The 23,476-nt window shown below is 43.7% G+C and overlaps 1 protein-coding gene across 4 annotated transcripts in view; it reads left to right on the top strand.

The window, feature by feature from the left end:
- INF2 (inverted formin 2) overlaps positions 1–23,476 on the top strand; it is an 83,010-nt gene that overhangs the window by 20,382 nt on the left and 39,152 nt on the right. For all 4 annotated transcript variants that reach the window (XM_072630061.1, XM_072630062.1, XM_072630063.1 and 1 more), the window contains exons 2-5: positions 16,760–17,159; positions 20,785–20,900; positions 21,413–21,572; positions 23,426–23,459. In XM_072630061.1, the coding sequence (XP_072486162.1) occupies positions 16,769–17,159; positions 20,785–20,900; positions 21,413–21,572; positions 23,426–23,459 (701 nt within the window). In that variant the 5' untranslated portion in view covers positions 16,760–16,768. The remainder of the gene's footprint in view (positions 1–16,759; positions 17,160–20,784; positions 20,901–21,412; positions 21,573–23,425; positions 23,460–23,476) is intronic.

Below are 23,476 nucleotides of genomic sequence, written 5' to 3'. Positions count from 1 at the left end.
AAGTGACCCATTTCTTTGTAAAACTTTTAGCACAGTGTCTTCACACAATAGGCACTTAATAAATGCTTATTTTCTTTTTTCTTTCCTTCCAAGTGAAGCCAGATACAAATGCAAAGTGTATACAAGAAGTGACCCATTTTCGGGGTTGCAAGTAAATAGCAGTATTAGCCAGAGCTCTAGACTAGGCACAGCATCATGTGACCACAAAGCTCCCTTAAGACTCTTGATACTAGGGGAGAAGCAGTGGGTCTGGGAGGGTCAGGAGCTGCCAGTTCTTCCAAGGAGTTCGGGGTGGGAGGAGAAAATGATAGATATTGATATCAGGTGAGTAGACCCACAGCCACCCAGGTCCTGAGAAGCAAGGACAGAAGGAAAAGAGGCTGTGGGAAAAACAACTCAGGGAACGCTGAACAAACAACTCAAGTCGCCTAAGATGCTCCCCTGGATGTATGTATATACATGTCCCCAGCTGCCCAAGGGTGTATGGAGAGAGAACGCCCAGACAGGCAGAGTCTGACAAACCTATTCCTCATGCATGTGCTGCCTCCCGGGGATTCTGGAGAGAGAGACACATGTCAACTTCCCTGACATCGGCAAACAGTGGTGCTAAAATGTACTTGGAACTGCACATGGAACACATTACATTACATAAAATCTTACATTGGAGGGAGGGGGAAAGTAAAGGGGACACCAGAGAATTGGGGAAGAGAAAGCGGCTTCAGCACAACTTTAAAGAAAACAATTGCATGGAAATTTCCATATAAAATGTTACACCATGTAGACCAGTCCTTTGCTAGTGAAAAAACTGAGGCCCAGAACAAGGGAATGAATAGCCATAGTTCAAGAGCATACAGTGGTATTACTGGGGCCAAGAACTCAAGTTTCCTGCTCTCATCCCAGGCTCTGTCCTTCAGGAGATACCAGCTAATTCAATTCAAAGACAAGTACTTAACAGGCACCTTCTATGTGTTATCTCACTCACAGACTTTGGGAATACATTGTCCTGTCCTCAGGCGACTCACAGTCTCATAGTGGAGAAAGATATGTATGTGGATAAGTGCTATGCAAGACAGAGTGAGCTTATGAGTACGAAAGAGAGGGCCCAGAAAAGTCCTGGCAGAAATTTCCACTTTCACAGAAGGCTCTCATATGTTCAAGAGCAAGGAGAAAGGAAATAAGATAAAAAAATAAATAACAGAGAGATAAAATGGGGAGACCAGGTACCAGACTGGATAGAGACCCTGGAATGCCAATCTAAGAAGCTGGTCTTGTCCATAATCTGCCTTTTGCATTGATGTGGGCAAAGAAAGTGTGGGAGTGAGGACAGACTGTACTCTCACAAGGGTCATGAATATTTTTGAGGTGAGAAAGGCTATTTGTGCCTTCTTGTTTTTTCTTGGTCTTTTGGGGAGGAGGGAGGTAATGACTGTGTTGGAATGTGGGCAGAGCAATCCACCCTCCCAGTCGGCCAGGTAACAAATAGTAAGAATGCTTCTGGATTATCCATGAATGCCTCTTCAGTTCAACAAATAAATTCAACTCATCACTATTTAAGGGTATACTGTGTGGAAGGCTCTAAAGGTATAAATAAGAGTCCTGACCCTCATTCTAATGGAATGGGGCAACCATGTATATCAGTAACTGTAGTGCAGAATAAGGAGTGAAAAAGGCAGAGAAGAGATGGGGACAAAGTGCCTTGGGAATCCTTGAAGAAAGATAGACCCACTGGGCTTCCATTTTCTGGTGATAGGCACTTTCAAAATTCTCACAAAATGGTGGGTTTGGGGAGCTAAACAAGACTTTAGAGATATCTGACCCAGCCCTTTCATTTTATAGATGAGAACACTGAGACACATAGAGGGAAAATAACTTGACCTGAGTCACACTGTAATTAAAAGCAGAGACAAGACAAATCTTTTAACTCCACCACACCAAACTCATCTCCCCATGACATCCCAATGTTTTAGACAGGACTAAAGGTTTGATCTCCATTTTACAGGTTGGGACACTGAGGCCCAGAGAAAGAAATGACATATTCAAGGGCTCATAGTGGTCTGGAATTCATATTTCCTGACTTACAACCCAAAAGTCCTTGGTTTCCACAAGATGTTCTGGTCCCAGTGACTCAAGGGCTATCACAGTCCCCAGTCCCCTTTCTAATCACAACCTCTAGGTTTCCAGCCAAGGGAAAAGCAGAGGTGTCCTGGGCTTTGCTACATACTGTAGGAGACACCATTTAACCTCTCACCCTTATTCCTTTCTTCAGTCAATAGTGACTAAGTGCTGTCTGGTTGTTCATTACCACATGGACATTGTCTTTTATGAGGTGGCCTGATCTTGGCCTCATCTATAAAGTAGGGATGATTATTCTTGACCTGTTGATCTGAGCATAAAATCTTACATTAAGTGACTATGTCCAGATTACATTTGAAACTGACTTTGAAGAAAAGTTCAATATAGTTTTGGGCATTATCAGTGTGGGAATTTATTTTGTCAGAATATGCTGATTTGTTACAAAAGGTTTTTTCTCCTGTCTTTTTTTTAATGTTTATTTATTTATTTTTAGTTTTCAATATTCATTTTCACAAAATTTTGAGTTCCAAATTTTCTCCCCATCTCTCCCCTCCCCCCATCCCAAAACACCATGCATTCTGATTACCCATTCACCCACTCTGCCCTCCCTTCTATCATACCCCTCCCTTCCCTTATCCCCATCTTCTCTCTTTTCTTGTAGGGCAAGATAGATTTCTATAGCCCTTACCTGTATTTCTTATTTCCCAGTTGCATGCAAAAATAATTCTCAACATTCATTCCTTAAACTTTGAGTTCTAACTTCTCTCTCTTCCTCCCTCCCCACCCATCCCCACTGAGAAGGCAAGCAATTCAATATAGGCTATATATGAGTAGTTTTGCAAAAGATTTCCATAATAATCATGTTGTGTAAGACTAACTATATTTCCCTCCATCCTATCATGCTCCCCATTTATTCTATTCTCTCTTTTGAACTTGTCCCTCCCCAAAAGTGTTTACTTCTAATTACTCATTCCTCCCATTTGCCCTCCCTTCTATCATCCCCCCACACCCCACTTATCCTCTTCTCCCCTACTTTCTGTAGTGTAAGACAGATTTTCATACCAAATTGAGTGTGCATGTTATTCCCTCCTTAAGCCAAATGTAATGAGAATAAGCTTCACTTTTTCTCTCTCACATTCCTCCTTTTCCCCTCCACTGAAAAAAACTTTTTCTTGCCTCTTTTATGAGAGATAATTTGCCACATTTCATTTCTCCCTTTCCCTTCCCAATATATTTCTGTTTCACCCCTTAATTTTATTTTATTTTTTTATATATCATCCCTTCCTATTCAACTCACTGTATGCTCTGTCTACATGTGTGTGCTTTTGAACCTCCTTTTCCATTTGGCTAGTTTTGCTTTTTAAAACATTCTTCTCCTCATTGGCTTTTTGAACTTCTTTTACCAATTGAGTTAACCTATATTTAAAGGTGCTATTTTCTTCAGCATTTTTGTGGGTCTCCTTCAGCAAGCTGTTCACTTGCTCTTCATAATTTTCTCACATCACTCTCCTTTCTCTTCCCAATTTTTCCTTCACCTCTCTTACTTGATTTTCAAAATCCTTTTTGAACTCTTTCATGGCCTGAGACTATAGCATATTTATTTTGGAGGTTTTGGATGCAGAAGCCTTGACTTTTATGTCTTCCTCTGATGGTATGCATTGTTCTTCCTCATCTGAAAGGATGGAAGAAAATACCTGTTCACCAAGAAAGTACCCTTCTATAGTCTTATTTTTTTCCCTTTTGGGGGGGCATTTTCCCAGCTAGTTACTTGACTTTTGAGTCCTTTGTCAAGAGGAAGGTATACTCTGGGGACCTGTAAGTTCTCAATTCCTTCAAAGTGGCACAATCAAGGGAGAGGAGTTTACTGCTCTCTTGGTTTGTGCTCTGGTCTGGGAGCAACAACAAGCACTCTTCTGCCAGGATCTTCCAGTAGAATTCCCTCTTTAGAGCCTCTGCCAGCTTCACCAGCCAGTGCTCCTCCTCATCCCAGGACCGCCACTCAGGGATGAGACGCAGATCAGCGACTCAATTCCCCCAGGGTCTTTAAGCCGAGGACTCCAGAAATGGAAGCTGCCACTGCAGTGGCTGCTGCTGGCGGGTGCTAGACTGTGTTCCCTTCTCACCTAAGTGAAAGAGCTTTCTCACTGACTTTTGAAGCTGTCTTTGGCATTTGTGGGTTGAATAATCTGGGAACTGTTGCTACTGGTGGTGCCCTGAAGCCTGCTCTGGTCCTCTCCCTGCCACATGGCAAGGCCAATGCCAGGCTGCACTCTGCTCCAAGCCTGGTGCGAGAGACCTTTCCTGTTGGCCTCCACACTGTCTTGGACTGGAAATCTATTTTATTCTGTTGTTTTGTGGCTTCTGCTGCTCTAGAATTTGTTTAGAGTCATTCTTTACAGGGATTTTATGGGCTGCAGGTCCATCCTTCTACTCTGCCATCTTGGCTCTGCTCCCTGAAAGGTTTTTTTTTTTTTATTTGTTCAGTAGAAGAGGGAGTGTGAGGGAAAGATAAGAAGTCTTGTAAAAAATTAAAGAAAGGTTCAATACTGTATGAGTGCAAAAGGGATAGAATACTGTGTGTGTGTGTGTGTGTGTGTGTGTGTGTACACATATGTAATCTTGCATTATAATGTGGGCACTGTTTTATTCATTGTATTGTAGTTCCAGTGCCTTGTATAGTGCCTATATGTAGTAGGCACTTAAATATTTTTGATTGACTTCTGCTGTCATAGTACTTTTATTAAAATATCAGCTCTTCAAGGGCAGAAGTTGTTTTATGCCATTCTTGGTATCTCTAGCACTTGGCCCATGACCTGGCACATAGTAAGCATTTAATAAATGAGTAACTAACTGGAAAGATTAGGGAGGAAGGAAAATCCATGTGTAGAACTGAAAAGAGAGGAGTTTTGTAGCTAATAAGTTGGAAATAATATTGATACTGTGTCTTGGGAGCTCCCTCATAGAATTTCAAACAGAATGGGTCAGGTGCATTGGCTGTCAATCCTGGACCCAAGATGGTTTTTGTAAAGCCACAGAAATGTCAGCTGCACCAAGAGGCCAACTAAGACTCTATGGATGGGTGTTACTATTGGAGAAGCCATCTTGGAGCTAGGCCAGGGTGACTTTCATCTTTGGTCAACAGCCACCACCACCAAAGATTGTTAAGCAAACAATTCTACTTATTTTCTCTCTTTTCTCTTCCCTACTCCCTCTTCCATCTCAAATGCACACATTCTCTCTCTCTCTCTCTCTCTCTCTCTCTCTCTCTCTCTCTCTCTCTCTCTCTCTTCTCTCTCTCTCTCTCTCTCTCTCTCTCTCTCTCTCTCTCTCTCTCTCTCTCTCTCTCACACACACACACACACACACACACACACTCTCTCTCTCTCACACTCACACCTACACCCAGTCTCTGTCTCCAAGCCAAAATATCCTCCCACTTACCTAAATCTTGGCTGACCATCTTTCTCTCCCCTAATACTTATGCTCAGAGACTGTCAACCTTCATAATGATTCTCCTTCAACATTCTTTACTTTCTAGCTCCTTTGCTTCGTTAAATCCCATAACCTACACCTTCATTTTGCTTTAGTCATACACATGAATGATCACATACTAGAACTTATTACCCCCAAGTACTTCACTTCCTTAGAACTCTGCCATTCCACTAACATTCCATATGCCTATCTCCTCCCAAACCTATTTTTCACTCTGTGGAGACCTCTAATATCTCTGCCTCTCACTACTTCCTCAGGCTGTTGTCATTATGATGGCTTCACTTCCCTTTCTTCACTTCCAATCTTGGCTCAATATTTGATCACTTGAACTCTCCACTGTCCTCTGCTGTGAAATCCCTCTCTCCCTTATCAAATCCCTGCTCATCTCTTGCCAAACTTCAGGCCCGGGTCACTTCCACCAGCCAGCTCACTGACTACTGCTCATGGGTGGCTGAATGGAGCTGGAAGAAATCTCGCAACCTTATTTACTGGATTCATTATACATTTGTGTTATCCAGCTTCCATTGGGCCCCCACTGCAGCCAGTCATTCCATTTATTTCTCCCTAATTGATTCCCAATATCACCCTCCACAAAAGCTTTTCAAAACTTTCTCTTCCTTCATCAAGTCTCCCACACCTCTACCCCTCAATCCTCCCAGCTGAGGATCTTGCCCCTTACTCAGTTGAGAAAATGGAGCCCATTTTACAGGACCTCCTTTTCTCCCATTCTCTTCATCTCAGACTCCTTCACATTTATCTCCATTCGCTTTTCCCTCCCCACCCCCAGTCTCTGATGAAGAGGTGGCCATTCTCCTTGGAAAAGCCAATCCAATCCTTCTACAGATGGATTTGAGTCTCATCCCATCCTACCTTCTCCTTATCATTAATCTCCCCCACACACACACTGTTCTCTCATCCTCAACTTCTCCCTATCTGGTTCCTTCCTTACTCCTTATAAACATGCCAGGTGTCTCTTATTAGAATTTAAGCTTCATGTGAGTAGTGGTTATTTCATTCTTTATATTTGGATCCCTCTAGCACAGTGCCTGGCACATAGTAGATACTCAATAATACCTGCTGATTAATTGACTAGTTCCTTTAAAAAAAAATTCCACCCTGATCTGACCTCCTCCAGTGATACTCCTAGAACTCTCCTCCCTTTAGCAGCTAAACTGCACTGATTACCCCTACTTTCTTACCTCCCACTGACTTCTCCATATCTTGTATTATGACTTGCAATCCCACCACTCCACAGAAACTACTGTTACTAAAGTTATCATGCTCCTCTTTTTTTTAATTAATTTTTTTAAAAATGACATCTCACTCTTCACCCCACTTCCCCTCAGTGACAAAACGAGAAAAGCAAAATTCCCCCGGTTATAAACCTGCATGATCAAGCAAAACAAGTGACCACACTGAGCATAGCCAAAAAAAATAGGTCTCGGTTTACATTCTGAGCCTATCACCTTGCTGTTAGGAAGTGAGTATCCTCTTTCATCTTGAGTCCTCTGGAATTGTGGTTGGTCATTGTATTGATCAGAATACCTAAGACTTTCAAAGTTGTTTATCTTTACCCTATTGTTATTTTACAAATTGTTCTTCTGATTCTGCTTATTTCATTTTGTATGAATTCATACTGATCTTCCCTAGTTTCTCTGAAACCATCCCTTTCACAATTTCTTATAGCACAATGGTTTTACAACACGTTCACATACCATAATTTGTTCAGTCATTCCCCAGTCTTACAGAACTTCTGTAGATATTTTTGCACATATAGGTCCTTTTCCTCTTTCTTAGCTCTCTTTGGGGTTATGTAGACCTAGCAATGGCATCCTTATCAACGTTCTTTTAAATGCTAATGACCTTTTCTCAGCCTTCATCCTCTTTTTTTTAACCTCTTTGTGGCTTTTGACACTTTTAACTACCCCCTTCTCCTGGATATCCTCTCCTGGTCTCCTGTATCTCCATTACTGGATGATCATCAAGGCACCATTGCCTCTCTGTGCGTTCAGTCCTGAATCACCTGCATATCACTGACTTGTGGGATCACAGTTCTAAAGTTAGGAAGGGCCTTTAAGGGTATCTACCCCAGTTTTCTCTTCTACAGATAAGGAAAATAAGGCCCAGAGAGGGAAGTGATCCTTGATCACACAGGTTTTAAATAGCAGAGCAAAAATTCAGACTCAAATCCTTTGTCTCCAAATTCAGCATCCTTCCCAACCCTAAGACTAAGGGGAAGGAGAGATCTCTGTGGGGGCCAAGGTGATCAGGGCCACTCTCCAGCAAGCCTGAACCACACTGCCCCTGCATGAACTTCACCTTCCTCCCCCATGAAATGAGGGCAAACTCATGCTTTGCCTCCTTCCTGATGCTCTTGTGAGGCTGCAATGAGAACAGATGGGGAAGCTCTGTGCAGATGTGAGACTTACCATTATTAGAGTCCACAAGCCAAGAAGCCCTGGCTCCTCCTCCTCTTCTTTCATAAATGAGTATCCTCACTTAAGCCCTCAGCGCTCATGCTCCCTATGGGGCAGAGTCGGCTCAACCTGACCTAGGAACCAAGCACAGCTGCATCCTTGCTTTGGGGGGTGTGGGGGTGTGGATGAGGGGCAAGAGTGGCTCCAGTGAGCCATCATTATGGGAACCAATGACAGCTTTCCTAAATGTGCCTACCACTTCTCTTACCCACGACCTGAGAGTTAAGGTGTGAGCTCTGTCTGTATTAATCCCTCTCTATCCAGTTTGCTTAGCATACTATTGAGCTTTGGGACAGACAGAAGTGTCAGTAGAGGGAAACAGGACCCCAGGGATTATTTCAGAGAGCAAGCTACTAATACATCATCATCATACTAGCCACCTTTTCTGTCCTGTTTCTACATTACAAAACACTTTTCTTGTGAGGTAGGCAATGAAAGGATTATTATCTCTAGTTTTCAAAGTCATTTATCTAAGGTCATATAAGCAAATTAACTCTAAAAGTCTTAACAGTCATAATAATAGCCAGCATTTATATAGGGAACTTTCAGGTTTACAAAACACTTTAAAAATATTTTTGTTTGATGGTCACAATGACCATGGGAGATAGGTGTTGTTATTATTCCCATTTTACAGATAAGGAAACTGAGGCAGCCCAGAGTTATTAAAGTAGTTTGCCCAGAGTTAAACGCTAGTGACTGGGGCTAGATTTGAACTCAGGTCTCCCAGATTCCAGCTTCTACATTTTGTCCATTTCACCACCTAGCTACAATGACCATTCATGATTCCAAAGGACCAATCATGAGCCATACTATACACCTCTTGACAAGAAAGGTAATGGACTCTGCAGAATGAGATATTTATATATCACTGTAACCAGTGAGGGAATTTGTTTTGCTTGACTACATATATTTGTTACAAAGATCTTGTTTTTTTCTTTTTTAGTGGGGGAGGGGTGGGAGGAAGAAAAAAAATAGAATTCTGTTAATTAAATAAAAATTTTAAGCATAGGTGAGATTTGAACTCATCCCTCCAATGTTCTGTTCACTATGCCACTGATTAGAAGCCAGATCTTGTTTCCCAGATGAGTGTTTTCTCCCCTATTTCCAGAAACCTCTCAATGTGTTTGTTGAACTCTCCTCCTCAATTTCCCCTTAGTTTTGGGCACACTTGACTGTCTGGGTTGGGCTGACTCCTGCGGGTGGGGTTAAGGTGGGGAGAGTAATTTCCTGGGTGGAGCAGCAGCACGGTGAGCACAGGATGCAGAGGAGACAGCAGGGTTTACCCAAACTCGGGGAGCCTTGTGGCAGTAGCATAAACAGTTAAGGAGAAGGCAGAGCCAGGCTCTGAGCCAGGGCAGCTGTTTCTCTGAAAGCCTTGTCACAAGGCCAAGAATGCTCCCATACTGATGGGCTGTGAATTGGACGTTTGTTCGAACAGCCCATGGTAAGGTTACTGGTCAGGGTGCTTCAGGCTTTCCAGTCAATGCCTAAAGGGCTGGAGCTGAGCAGATTTTGTCATGGGAATAAGAGCTGGAAATAAATACTTTGTCACTGCCCCACAAATCTCCCCACCCCTTCTCCTGGCCCCACTTGGAATCATAACACAGAGAACATCAGAAGTGGAAGGGCCTCATTTTTTTTACTGATTGATGAGCTGAGGCCCAGAGAAGAGTAGGGTCCTAGCCTAGACTGGAATCCAGTCTCATGTCCCAACTCTGAAAGTACAAATTCCCCTTGGGAAGCTAGTGATTGTTGAGGGAACTTTCAAAAGAAAGAAGGGATATTGTGCAGATTCATCCCAGAATTCTCCGAAGACCTTCATTTGCTCATCTAGCAGTGACTTCCTGCCTGGTTTCCTGATGCTTAGAGGACACTCAGGAGAGCTGATAGGAACTTTGTAATAAAGAGGCGAGGGAACATCTGCAGAATGAGCCTTGTTTCTCATTGTCTAGTGTGCTCTTTCTTCCCTTCAAAGGGATTGCCTCCACCCTCCTTCTTCCCATCTCCCCAGTCCTTTGAGGTCATCTCATTCAAACTTTCCCTCTACACGGCTGGATTTGGAGTCAAAGAACCTGGGTTCAAATCCTAACTGTGCTACTTGCTAACCTGTGTGACCTTAGGCTAGTCAATGAACTTCTCTGGACCTTCTCTGGGTATCTGCATTTGTAAAATTGGGGGGGGATTAGATGGTGTCTGAGGGTCCCTTCCAGGGTTTACATTCATAATATGATCCCTGGCATGTGTTAATGGGTCTCCTCTTGAAGCCTCCAGTAGTGGACAGCTCATTCCCTCCTGAGGAAGCCCATTCCAGTGTTATACATGTCTGATGATTAAGTAGTTTTTCTTTATATTAAACTGAACTCTGTCTCCCTGTAGTATGTCTCTGTTGGATCTGGTTCTGGATTACTCAAAGACCCTCTAAGTCTCCTGACTCTTTTTTGGCACAGTTCATCCAGATGTACTCTCGCCTCGGGTGCCTTCCTTTCTAACTTACTTCCTCCAGATGTTGGAGGACTTCCTGGAGTCCCTCTCCCTCCAGGGCTGCTGCTGCTGCTGTCCTCAATGTCATCACCACCGCCTTCAATGGGAAGCCTGTCTTGGAAATCTCCAGTGTGCTTTTTGCTCCTTGCTTGTTGCTAGGCAGCCAAAAATTTTGGGCTCATACAGGAACTAAAAATACCTCCTATCCTACCTTGAAAGTCCCGGAAACTACTGATCTTCTTGGCTCAGTGGGAGAGTAAATGGAGGAGATTCTGCTCCTCTCACCTCACCCCACACCCCAGTCAGCACAGTTGTCTTAAGGTAAAATGATAGATCCCATCAGAGATCCTGGGTAAAGAGCTCCCTGCAGTGGGAAAGAAAGGAGGGAATAAGCAATTCTGAGGTGCCTCTTATGTTCCAGACACTGCTAAATGTTTACAAATATCTCATTTGATCCTTACAAGAATCCTAGAAGGCAGGTGCTACTATTATCCTTACTTTACAATTGAAGAAGCTGATTTAGACCAAGGTTAAATGGCTTGCCCCAGGGTCACCACAGCTAGTAAGTGTCTGAGGCTGCATTTGAACTCAGGTCTTCCTGACCCCAGGCCCAAAATTCTAGCTACTGAGCCACCCAGCTTCCTCTAGGGAAGGGAGAGTGGTCTAGAGCAGTGGTTCTCCAAGTGTGATCCACGGACTCCTGGAGGTCCCCAAGAAATTTCCAAGGGGTCCCTAAGGTCAAAACTAGTTTTACAATAATACTGAAATGTTTTAATTTCTAATACAGTAAATATCAAGATGACATTGTAAAAGGTTATATAGAGGAGACCAGTTCCTTGACTGACCTAGATCAGCTTCTCTACCACCTTTCACATCTTAAATAGAAGTCCAGGGGTTCTTTTCTGCTCTCAATATTTGCTCCTGCCTTGTAAACTTAAAACATTCAGTTTTCTTGTCTTTTAATAAACCTTACAATTGCTTTTTTGTGTTGTATTTTGCTTATTTTCATGCAATATACTATCTTGTTTTTTTGTGTTTCTTTTGTTTTGTTAAAACAACAAAAAAGGACCTTTGCTGATGTCACCATTTTGCTTGCTGCAAAACGCTAAGCATTGAAGGCAGACTAGACAGGATCTGCCTGAAATAATCAGGGGGATCAGAATGGACTGGGAACAGGACACCAGATTCTAAATAGAAGTCATGGGAAAAATCCTCTGACCTGAATTGCTCTAAGGAAATTTAAAAAAATACACACAAAAACAAAAACAGACTTGGACTTCTCCCTCCCTCCCCAGCCTGCATGACTGGGGCCCATCAGATGCCAGCCAGGAGCCTTAGGCGGTATGTGAAGACTCACTGGGTATCTCTTCCACACCTGCATTGAGCCTGTGCCAATACCCAGTTTCAGTGGGTTAGGTCCTACCTTTCCTCTCCCACTTTATTTGTCCAGCTGCTCCGCTGTGAGAGATTGGAAGAAAATTCTGGACTCTGCCTTTGGGAGGCTCAGAATATGGTTGGAGAGGCAAGATACCTAGCTAGAGCACTGGAATGCCGTTGGAGTTCAGAAAAGGCTCTGATAAACACTAATGAGGGTAAAGTCTCTTGAGATGTCAGAGCAGGAAGGGGCCTTGAGAGAATGCTCAGTCCAGCCTCTCATTTTGCTACTTCAGGCCTAGGAAGGGGAAGGGACTTGAGTAAGGTCACACAGTGACTTTTTGCCAGAATCAGAACCTGTAGACACTTGTCCTCCAATTACTCCCACAGATGCCTGGAATGGGGAGAGACTTCCTGTGAGTCAGGAATGTTCGTGACCAAAGAAAGCTGGGGCAGATGGAGAAGGCAGCCTGGTACCCATGTTCAGATAGTTTGGGGGCTGATGGAGGGGGCAGGGGGAGAATATTAAATTAAAAGTTTCCCAAAAAAAAAAAGAACATTCATGGGGGAGAGGAGAGGGGATGGAAGAGATAAGAGGACTCAAGAACTTGTTATAGAAGGCATTTGTGGGAGGAGAATGAATGGACTATATAAATTGCCTTGAGTGACAATCCTTAACACCCTGCCTTCGATGAACGCCTCAGAAACCAATTGTCGAGATGAGACAGAACTCTACTTCCCAGGAGCCCTGGGGTCAGAGAAGAAAGAAAACAGCCTTTTCCCTTATATTGCCCCCTGCCTCATGGACATTGTCCTTTAGGTGTCTTTGAGGACTCCATGATCTCCCTTAGGTAAACAGTCCACCCATGCAATTCATAGCTTCTCCAGCCCCCCTCCTCATCCTGTGAGATTCTCACCCAAGGAGGTTCTACTCAGCAGACCGGAGACCTCCCTCTTGTCTTGTCCCTGTAACTGTCCAGCTGTTGTCTTATCGGGGCCAGGTTACTGGCCAGTCTTTTTTGCCTGGTCACAAAGGTAGGAAGTATAAATAAAGATTAACTAAACTGTTACTGTACTTTATTTCTCGTGGTTACGCACCTAAATCCTGGGGGATTGAGGAAAGGGATTTTGGTAGAGTGGCTCAAGTAGCCAGGTCAATCTAGGAAGCCCTGGGGGGCGGGGAGGAGGGGGGAGGAGGTGAAGTTTTCATTGACCCATAGATTTTAGAAGTAGAAGGAACTTGAAGGATCTTACCTATCCCTGTTATGTTAAAGATGATTTCCAAGGCCTGGAGGGAGAGGAAACTTTCCTCCTCCCTCTAAACTCTGCTAAAAGTGTGAGAAAGGAGGAAAATATTTGTTTTCCTGGGCAATGAAAATTGAAGGAGAAGAGAGGAAAGGAGATTGGAAGTTGGATTTTTTTTCCTCCACCCCACCTTTGGACTTTGACCCATATGAGCCTGTCTCAGATTTTGTCTTGGTGCTTGGGCCCTCCCCAGTGAATGCTGGGAACTCCTCCCTCTGTCCACATTCTCCACCCTTCCCCTTAAGACTCTCACTGGACAAGTGGCCCAGGGCCTTGGGATTTGAAGTTTAAGGGATGAAAAGCAGCCTCTGGTTGGAATGGGTGTCTTATTTTGGGTGAAGGTGTGCTCAGATCAGCATCATGTTGTGTGATACAGAAATCTTCCCTCTTTAATACCCTGGCCCCTCCTTGCTTCCAGCCACAGAACCCTAGGGCAGTACCAGTTTCAATGGGAACGCCTGGACTTAGGCCTGAGCCACACTCCCACCCCACAGGCCAGACAGGACATTCTTTTTTAGTGACTCAAGCCCGTCAGTCATAAAAGCCAGGTGCTCCTGAGGGGCCACTGGGCTAGAGTCTATATGAACCTGAGGAGAGCCAGCTAATAATGGGGAAAATCCTCCACATCGAAGAAGGAACAATGACCCAGGTCATACCAGTCACCACCCTACCATCAGGGTCATCTGTTTAGACTTGAGACAATTTAGTCTCACCTCCTTATGTTGTGGGAAAGAAACTGACTCCCAGAAAAAGGAAATGACTTGCCTAAAGGCAAACGAGTACTAAATTACAAAACTAGCATTCCAATCCAGTTCTCCTGACTCCATATTCCATGTTCTTTACACAAGGCTGTACTGCCTTTTTCAGATATTCCATCCGTGAGCTTCCACCCTTGCTTATGAATATTCCATATTCATTTCCATAATCCAAACTGTGAAGGAACTCTAAGGTTGGGAAAAAGGATAGGAAAATGATCTGTGAATCATAGTAGTTTCTTCAGCATACATGAAAGCTATACGATTGCCCCCAATGTTGTATGTACATGCCTAAGCATTTGCAGGTACTGTCAGCAGTGCCTTGTGGCATATAGGAATAATACAAGCTTATTAGCCCAACATTCTAGAAGGTCTTCCACATTCCAGTCCCAACCTATCTTTCAGCAGTTCCAGGTTACTCCTAACCTCATCCTTCCCTCTTCCATCTCTGCCTTTCTCTGCCATCTCTGTTTGCACAAGCTAGCCATTGCCTAAGCCTGGCACACACTCTGTCCTTGTGTCTACCTGTTAATACAATTTTCTTCCTTCTAGGTCTCTCTCATGAGCTACCTCCCCCCTGAAACCTTCCCTAACCCACCCCCCAGTCACCTTCCCCTCCTGTTTTTCTAGAGTACTTTATCCAGATCTCTTTCTTTGACCCCGTCACATCCTAAATTTATTTGAACACATATTGAATCCCCTCAATTACATTGTGAGCTTCTTGAGGGTAATTGTCAGTTGCATCTGATTCTTCATGACCCCATGGACCACAGCACACCAGGCTCTTCTCCTCTACTATCTCTCAAAATCTCTCCAATTTCTTGTTTATTGTGTCTATGACTATTTCTTCTTCTTGCATCCCCTTTTCCTTTTGCCTTCAATCTTTCCCAACATTTTTCCAATGAATCTTGTCTTTTCATTATGTGGCCAAAGTATTTAAGCTTCAGCTTCAGTATTTGATCTTCTAAAGAATAATCTGAAGTAATTTCTTTAAGTATTGACTGATTTGATCTCCTTGCTATCCAAGGGATTCTCAAAAGTCTTCTCAGGTACCATTACTTGAAAGCATTGATTCTGTGCACTCAACTTTCCTTACAGTCCAGCTCTCACAGCCATACACTGCTACTGGAAAAACCATAGCTTTGACTATGTGGACCTTCATCGTTGGCAAGGTGATGATGTCTCTGCTTTTTGGTATGCAGTCCAGATTTGCCATAGTTTTCCTTCCAAGGAGCAAAGGTCTTTTAATTTTATGGATGCAGTCACTGTCTGCAGAGATCTTAGAATCCACCTTGAGGTCAGGGACTGTGTCAGTTTCCCTGTCCCTAGTAAGCTCTTCACGTTTATTGAATGAGACATACATAGGAAGAGAATTGGAAAGAAATCTCCTTGGATCAGCTGGCATTGTCATTGTATATGCGCCCACTGTTATAAAAGTGGTATACTTGAAATGGGCAGTTAAAATAATGAGCAAGATCATGATGGTAGGTATTTAAGTCTAGGTTATCTGAGTGAAAACTGTAGTCAGTCAGCAAGCATTTGTTATGCATCTACTATGTGCTGAGAACTGTTCTACATTCTGGGGACATAAATAAAAGTATATGTTCCCTTCCCTCAGAGACTGATGTTCTTCTGCCTAGGAAGGCAAGTGCATTTCCACACCTTAGCTTATGTTAAACCCTTTTCCCACTTCAGAGATACGTGAAAATTTCCTGTCATACATTGGGTGCTTTGTTCCCCTTTCAAGTCTTTGGTTCCTAATGTATAATGGCAGTGCCATCAACAGTTTATAGAAGCAGTTGGGGGAGCCTGACCTTTAAGGGAGGATAGTCAGACCCTCCCATGGCTTGATCCTTGGGACCGCTATTGGCTAGCGTATCATAGAACTGAATATTTTGAGAGCTGGATGACATTAGAGAGGGTTTAGTCCAGTGCCTCCATTTTAAGAAACAGAGGCCCAGCAAAGGAAAGGGACTTGCCCAAAGTCACGCAGCAACTTATTGGGAGAGAAAGAGAGCTAGAACCCCTATGACCACTTCAGGCATAGAGGATAGCCTATGCCAGGGGTGGGGAACTTGAAGCCCTGAGGCTTCAAGCCCTGTAACCTTCTAGGTCCTTGGGTACAGCCTTTTGAATGAGTCCAAATTTTACAGAACACAAACATGTGGCCTTGAAGCTGCAGGTTTCCCACCCCTGGCCTATGCCAAGGCTCAAGGATAGGAGATGGTACTGCTTTCTATTGATCCAATTTTAACATCAGATATCACATTCAGGTTTCCTGAATCTAGGCCAGTTCTAAGTGAGCGGTACTGAGCCTGGAGTCAGGAACACCTAAAGTTAAGACTTCAGACATTTCTTAGCTGTGTGACCCTGGGCACTTAACTTTTGCTCACCTGGAAAATGAGGATAATAATGGCATCTAACTCCTAGGGTTGTTGTGAGTCTCAAATAAGATACTATTTGGAGAGCTTGGCACACAATAGGTGCTAAGTAAATGCTTTTTTTCCTTCTTTCCTTCCTTCCATATCTGGACCTTAATTTTCTTATCTGTAAAATCAAGAATTTATAATAGATGATCTCTGAGGACCATCATGTGATGAAAATTCGTTATTCAGTGACTTGCCCACAATGACACTGCAAAGTTAATGGTAGAAACTGGAACCAGAATCCAGGTGTCTTGTGTGATAGGATAGGGTTGCTTCCTTAGACTGATTCTTTTTTCCCCATCTCTTGACCTTTGACCCAGAGATTTGCACTGTGCTAATATATCTGGTTTTTCTCTTGTTTTCCTCCCTTGCCCAGGTTGGCAAGATGTCAGGGAAGGAGGGCGTGCAGAAGAAATGGGCTGCCCTGAAGGAAAAGCTGGGGCCCCAGGATGGGGACCCCACAGAGGCTAACCTGGAGAATGCTGAGCCCGAGCTATGCATCCGCCTCCTGCAGATGCCTTCCGTGGTCAACTACTCTGGCTTGCGCAAGCGGCTGGAAAGCAGCGACGATGGCTGGCTGGTGCAGTTCCTGGAGCAGAGTGGCCTCGACCTGCTACTGGAGGCCCTGGCCCGGCTGTCAGGCCGTGGTGTGGCAAGAATCGCTGATGCCCTTCTGCAGCTCACGTGCATCAGCTGTGTGCGGGCCATCATGAATGCCCACCAGGGAATCGAGTACATCCTGAGCAACCAGGGCTATGTGTGCAAGCTCTCAGAGGGTAAGGGCTAGCAAGGGAGAGAGGGGACAAGACCATGGGAGGAACCCGGCAGTCAGCTCCAAATGTGGCCAAGCCTGGGAAGGAAGGATGTGGCGGTAGGGGGAAAAGAGGACTGCATTTTTATGGACATCTCTAGTGTCAGAAGTCCTCGGTTCAAATTCTCACTCTGCCACTAGCTAGATATATGACCATGGGCAAAATGTATGACCTATCTAGGGAACTATCAGTTTCCTTCCCTATAATGTGGAAATTAAAATACTACATACCTCACAAGGGTTACTGTACAGAAAGCCCTTTAGAAAACTTAGAACACTATATAAATGACTTATTTGTGTTTCACCTTCCACTTCAGTAGAATAAAGATTGGGACTTGACCTTTGAAGTGCCTCCCAGGTCCAAGTGTTAAGGCTGTGCTACTACTCTAAGTATCTGGGCTCAGACCCCATTTTTGTCCAGTGTCCCTAAAATTCTGGACAGTTCTAAATAGAAGGTAAATCTAAGAGCTGCTGCCCAAGAGGGAATGGCCTCTTGGAACATGGTGAGTTTCGCATCTTTAGAGGAATGCAACTGAGAGCTGAAGGAGAATCTCAGTAAGATACAAGTGAGACTAGATGGATGCTTCATTCCATCTATAAGGATCTATGAATCTGGAGGAGATAGATGAATCAGGCCCTCTTCTCACAGAGCTGATAAGCTAGTGGGGCAGAATAAGAAATAGACCTAGTAACCACAGAAGCACAGACTGTGAGGGCTTGAAGGGAACACAGACAGCATCAAGTTCAGTCCCCTAATTTTATAGAGGAAGAAATAGTCTAAAAGAGAGTATGTGTTTGCCCCAATCTCAGCAAGTGGCAGACCAAGATAAAAACCTAGATCTCTTGACTCCAATTAGAGGTCCTTCCACCATCCTACACTGCCAATCTATCTATAATAGACATTCTACATTAAAGTTAGACCCAGGGTTGTGTGAGCTTAGGGCAGAAATCAACTCCAGCTGGTAGAGATCAGGGAAGGCTTTCTAAATAAAGCAGCACTCAAGCTTTGCCAGAAAGAACTGGTAGGATTTTGACAGATGGAGTCAAGTGAAGGGTTGTGGGGAAGGAGCATGTCAGGCAAAGGGAATGACACCAGGCAAGGCCCAGAGTGGGAAAATGGAATGTGTTCAAGGAATGACAAGTCACCCAATTTAACTGGGGTAGAGGGTGCACATAGGATATAGTAGAATCATAGGATTTTAGAACTGGAATAGGCTTTGGTGACCTACTAGCATAACCCATTTATCTTATAGATGAAGAAACCAGAGAGAGTTAGTGTCTTGCCCAATACCACACAGATGGAATTCAGATTTGGTTTGGGACCGTATTACAAAGGTGTCAAATGCTAAGCCCAGGAGTTTTGGCTTTACTCCATAGCAATAGGGAGCCAAGGAAAGATTTTGAGCAGTGGAGGAACATGATCAGAACCAGGCTTTTGACAGTCAGGCAGTCCTTCAGTAGACCATAGTTTATCAAAATCAGCATCTTTCTGAATGGAATTATTCTGTCCCCTGTTCAGAAGCCTCTTGGGGACAGAGCAAAGCAGTAATGAATGGTCACAGGGGATGCAGAGCCAAGCAGGCACAGGTTAGAAGATTCTTCTGGCCTTATTTTTCAGTTGCCCTGTGTTTTCTCGACATCAAGTCCAGCCATATCAGATCTTGAAAAGAACAGTAATAACTAACATTTATCTTGCTGCTTTAAGGTTGACAAACCGCCTCCTAATTTTATGCTTTTGCCTGACAAGAATGTAAATGTCTGGAGAGCAGGTCCTGGGTTGTATAATAACAACATGTGTAGTCCTTTAAGTTTTACAAAATACATGACAAATATTACATCATCTTATCCTCACAACAATCCCGGGAGAGAGGTGCTAGTATCATTCCTATTTTCAGATGAGAAAACGGAGGCAAGCAGAGGTAAAGTAACTTCCCCAGGGACATACAACTAAGTGGCTGAGAGCAGATTCGAACTCAGGTGTGTCCCAATTCCAGGCCTGGTGATGATAATAATAATAGCGAATGTTTATATATTGCTTTCTTTGCCCCGGGCACTGTGCTAAATGCTTTACAGTTATTATCTTGTTCATACCTCATAACAACCCTGAAAGGTAGGTTTATCCCCATTTTACAGTTTAGAAAATGGAGAGGTACAGGGACTTGTCCAGGGTCACACAACTAATAAATGTCTGAGGCTGGACTTGAACTCAGGTCTTTCTGACTCCAGACCCAGTGCTATATCCCCCAAGTCACTTAGCTGCCTTTGAGGAAAAGAAGAATCTTAGGATATATATCATAGCATATTACTCAGAAAAATAAAAACCAGCCTAATGTAAAATTCCAGACCTAAGGAATCATTCATTCCACCTCCCATGATTTTGCAGACAGGAAAACCAAGACCCAGGGAGACTTCTCAGCCATGGACTTGAGTCAGTTTTCACAGCCAGATCAGAGATGTAGGAGTATTGGTGTAATTTGGGTTCCTAGCACAGTTGGGAGGACCCCACTCTGGATGGCCTCTGTCAAGGCCCGGAATGCCCTCCACTGAGTGGCTGGAAGATATCTGGCAAGTGACAGAGGAAGCACCCCAAGTGCCTGTGGGTGTAGCCTGGCACAGTGAGCTTCTATTCAGGACTTGTTCTTTCTACCCAAGTGCTTCAGAAAGCAGGTCAGGAAGAAAAAAAAACACATACATTTGAAGTGCCTGAAACTGATGAGTTTGGGGAAAGACAAAGTCGGATATCCAGCCTGCATCTATCAAAATAACAGTTGGTGCTGAGTTAAAAAAAAAAAAAAACAGACACATTTACATGTGCCAGCCAGAAGAGAAAAATTCTTACAGAAAAATCTTTAGAGTGGGCTGGGTAGTAACAGCTGGGGAATTTGGAGCCAATGGGTTGAGGGTGAAGGTGCTAGGTCTGAGGCTTCTAAGGGTCCCCAGAACACAGTCATGACTTCTGCAGTCAGTGCTGAGCCAAGGTTTTACCAGGACAGTTTTGATTGGGATGATTGGGATTTAAAGCCCTGGACCAATAAGCTAGGAGAGGGCAAACTAGTTCCTCAAGAAGAAGCACAGAATAGATAGACCTGAAGATCCATTCTAAGCCTTGCAGAGAAAACCGCCTTGTGCTGACCCCATTATGGGAGAGGAGCTAGAGCAATAAATTCAGTCCAGCCTTCAGGGAGCTCAGAGTTCTAAAGAGACAGGAAGAGAAGACCTTCCCCCCCTCCCCCAACCCACCTCAGCCCTTCCTCAGAGAACTTGGGGTCTAGGGGGAGAAAACACAGTAGAAAATTAGAAAACAACATGGAGCTTCATGTGGCCTGCATGACGAACTGAAACAAGTCACTACCCTTTTCTTGGCTTATGGTTCCCCATTGATTAAATGTGACCTCTAAGTGTCCTTCCAACCATGGCCTTCTAAAATTCTTGAGCACTTTCAGCTGTAAATGTTATAGAAGTTGAAATCAAGCAGATCTCACTGTTGACTAGGGTAGTCAAGGAAGATTTCCTTGTTTGGAAGGACAGTGAATATGGGATTTGGGGAAGAAAGAATACCTTTCATATTCTCATCTCCTTTCTCTTTGCAGCTCTGGACACATCTAATGTGATGGTTAAAAAGCAAGTGTTTGAGCTATTGGCTGCCCTCTCTATCTATTCCCCTGAAGGCCACAAGCAAATTCTGGATGCACTGGACCATTATAAGGTAAAATGGAGACAAAGGGCTGGCCCCTAGTATCCTAGAGGGAGCCTGGAAGTCACACTGGTAAATACATAGCAACTGAGAGGCCAAGGAAACTCTTATCTGGAATTTTGTGCTAACAAGAGAGACCTCCAGTTACTCACAAACACACACCACCACTAGGCAGCCTTATGTACAGAGCCCAGGACAAGGGCAGGGAAATGAGCCAGAGAAAGAGGAAGCTACAGCCTCTCCCATGGAAATACCTGATCTGAAGAGGCAAGGCAGGAGCCCTGTCCTAGTATGAGAGAAAGACATGACTTTATCCTCAGTGAGCCCCTAGTCTGAGGGGGCAGATGGGAGGGACATAAGTGATGATTTTCGAACAATGTGTATAGAGATTTCCTGGGCAGACATTAAGGAATAGTGACTGTTCCTTCATCAAGCCATAACCAGTAGGGCTCTCTGGGCATGGAGAGGAATGGGACATAGCTGAGGGCTCTGATCTCCCTCTCTGATGTCCCTTGTGTCCCTAGGTGGTCAAGAGCCAGCAATACCGTTTCAGCGTCATCATGAATGAGCTCTCCAGCACAGACAACGTTCCCTACACCATCACCCTGTTGAGCGTCATCAACGCCATCATCTTGGGCACCGAGGAGCTCAGGGCTCGAACTCAGCTCCGGAATGAGTTCATTGGTAACCAGCTCTGCCCCTTCCCCTCCCTTCTTGAGGAGAAAGCCAAGGTCAGGAAGGAAGCCTTAGCCTCACCTCAGCAAGAGATCAGGCATTTACCTGATGATAAAAACTGGTCTACATTTCTGTAGCCCTCAAAGTCTACAAAGCACTTGAATCACAACAACCCTGGAAGGGAGGGAAGAAAGGAGTGCAGATGTTTTACAGATGAGGAAATGGAGACCCAGAGAAGGGAAAGGACTTGCCCAGGCTCACATGGCTAGTAAATGACTGAGTCTGGACTTGCAGTCAACTCTTTGGACCCTAACAACCACTGCTTTAAAAAAAATTATGAAATAAAACAAGCGTCCCTATAACATAATACAACCAAAAAAAGATGACGAAACTGCAAATCTACTGCGCACAACTTGCTACTCCTTCCAAATATGCAACAAAATTATCATGTGAATTTCTTTTTTTTCTTCTTTCCCCCCCCACCCTAGAGATGGCCACCATTAGATGCAATTATATATGTACATATATGTATGTATATGTATATATATAATATAAATCTGATATGTATGTATATATGTATAGAATAATTTTATATCTATATCCAAATTATATATATACATATGTATCAGATTGCACACCATCTTGCAGTGCAGGGAGGGGAGGGATGGGGAAGGATATACAATCTGATGTATATATATGTAATTTATACATATATGTAAAATTATTCTGTCCATACTTAGTTCTTTCTCTGGATGCAGCGTCTTTATTCATATGTACTGGAAACAATGAAGCAATTTCAATACTAAACCTATATGTACCAAATACTGTAACATCTAAATTTGTAACAGAAAACCTAAATGAATTCCAGGTAGAGCTACATAGAGTACTATAACAGTAGAAGACCATTGCTTTTTAGCAATTGATGTTATTTAAATTCTTTCCCTGAGACTAGTATCTATATAATTAGTGCTCCTCTCATTGCTTTCCTGGGGACAGTCTGCTGCCTTCCTCACCTGTCCTAGAACCCTCCTTTTCACCTACTCCTCCTAGGGCACATAACCCCTGCATTACTAAATCAAGCTTTTACAAGTGTTATGGATATTCTTAGGCCAACTTGAAACACCAGGCCTTTGTCTTCCACTGTAGGCACACTTCACCATCCAGAGAAACCTTGTCCCCTTTCAAAACATCAGCTCCACCTCCTGGCTCAAACCATATAAGGAAACTCCACTGTGGAGTTTCTTTAGAATCCTTTAGAATTTCCTTAGAAGCAGCAAACCTTCTTTCTCCCATTGGAGAAGAAGGTACAAACATGATGTTGAACCCCAGCTCTTGAAAATGGGTCTAGGAGTAAAGAGAGACAGCTAGCCTGAATTCTTGGTGTCTTCCCCAACCATGCCCCAGGCACTCACCAATCAGAAGTGGAGGGGAGGATGGAAATGAAAGGTATGGACAAAGTATGTGGTCCTTAAGGCAAGGCCACTCCTGAGAAGGTGGCCTAGGAATTGTGGATTGGAGGTTGTTTTCGGTTTGCAGTTTTAATAGTGACTTGGTACAGTGGAAAGACTGGGGGCACCCCTACCCACACTCCAGGGGCCAGAGGTCACAAGAACAGGCTCAGGTCTTGTCTTTGTCCTTAGCTTGCTGCTATTTCTTCCCTTCTTTGGGCATCATTTTCCTCATCTGTCAAACCCAGTTTCCTCCCCATCACCTCTCACAGCAATTAAATAAAGATAGAGCAGTGTTCATGTACTGATGTTGCTCTGCCAAGGCAAGATAATATCTCCTTAACCAATGAGAGTCACTGACCTATCTGAGGTAACAAGTGCAATAAATAATTGATTTCGGTTTGATTTCTCCAGGTCTCCAATTGCTGGATATTTTAACCAAACTAAGGTAAGGTTCCTGTTTTC

This window comes from Notamacropus eugenii, chromosome 1 (genome assembly GCF_028372415.1).
Source record: "Notamacropus eugenii isolate mMacEug1 chromosome 1, mMacEug1.pri_v2, whole genome shotgun sequence".
NCBI lineage: Eukaryota > Metazoa > Chordata > Mammalia > Diprotodontia > Macropodidae > Notamacropus > Notamacropus eugenii.
The sequence above is the reverse complement of the archived record's forward strand: the minus strand, read 5'-3'. Positions and strand labels throughout refer to the sequence as shown.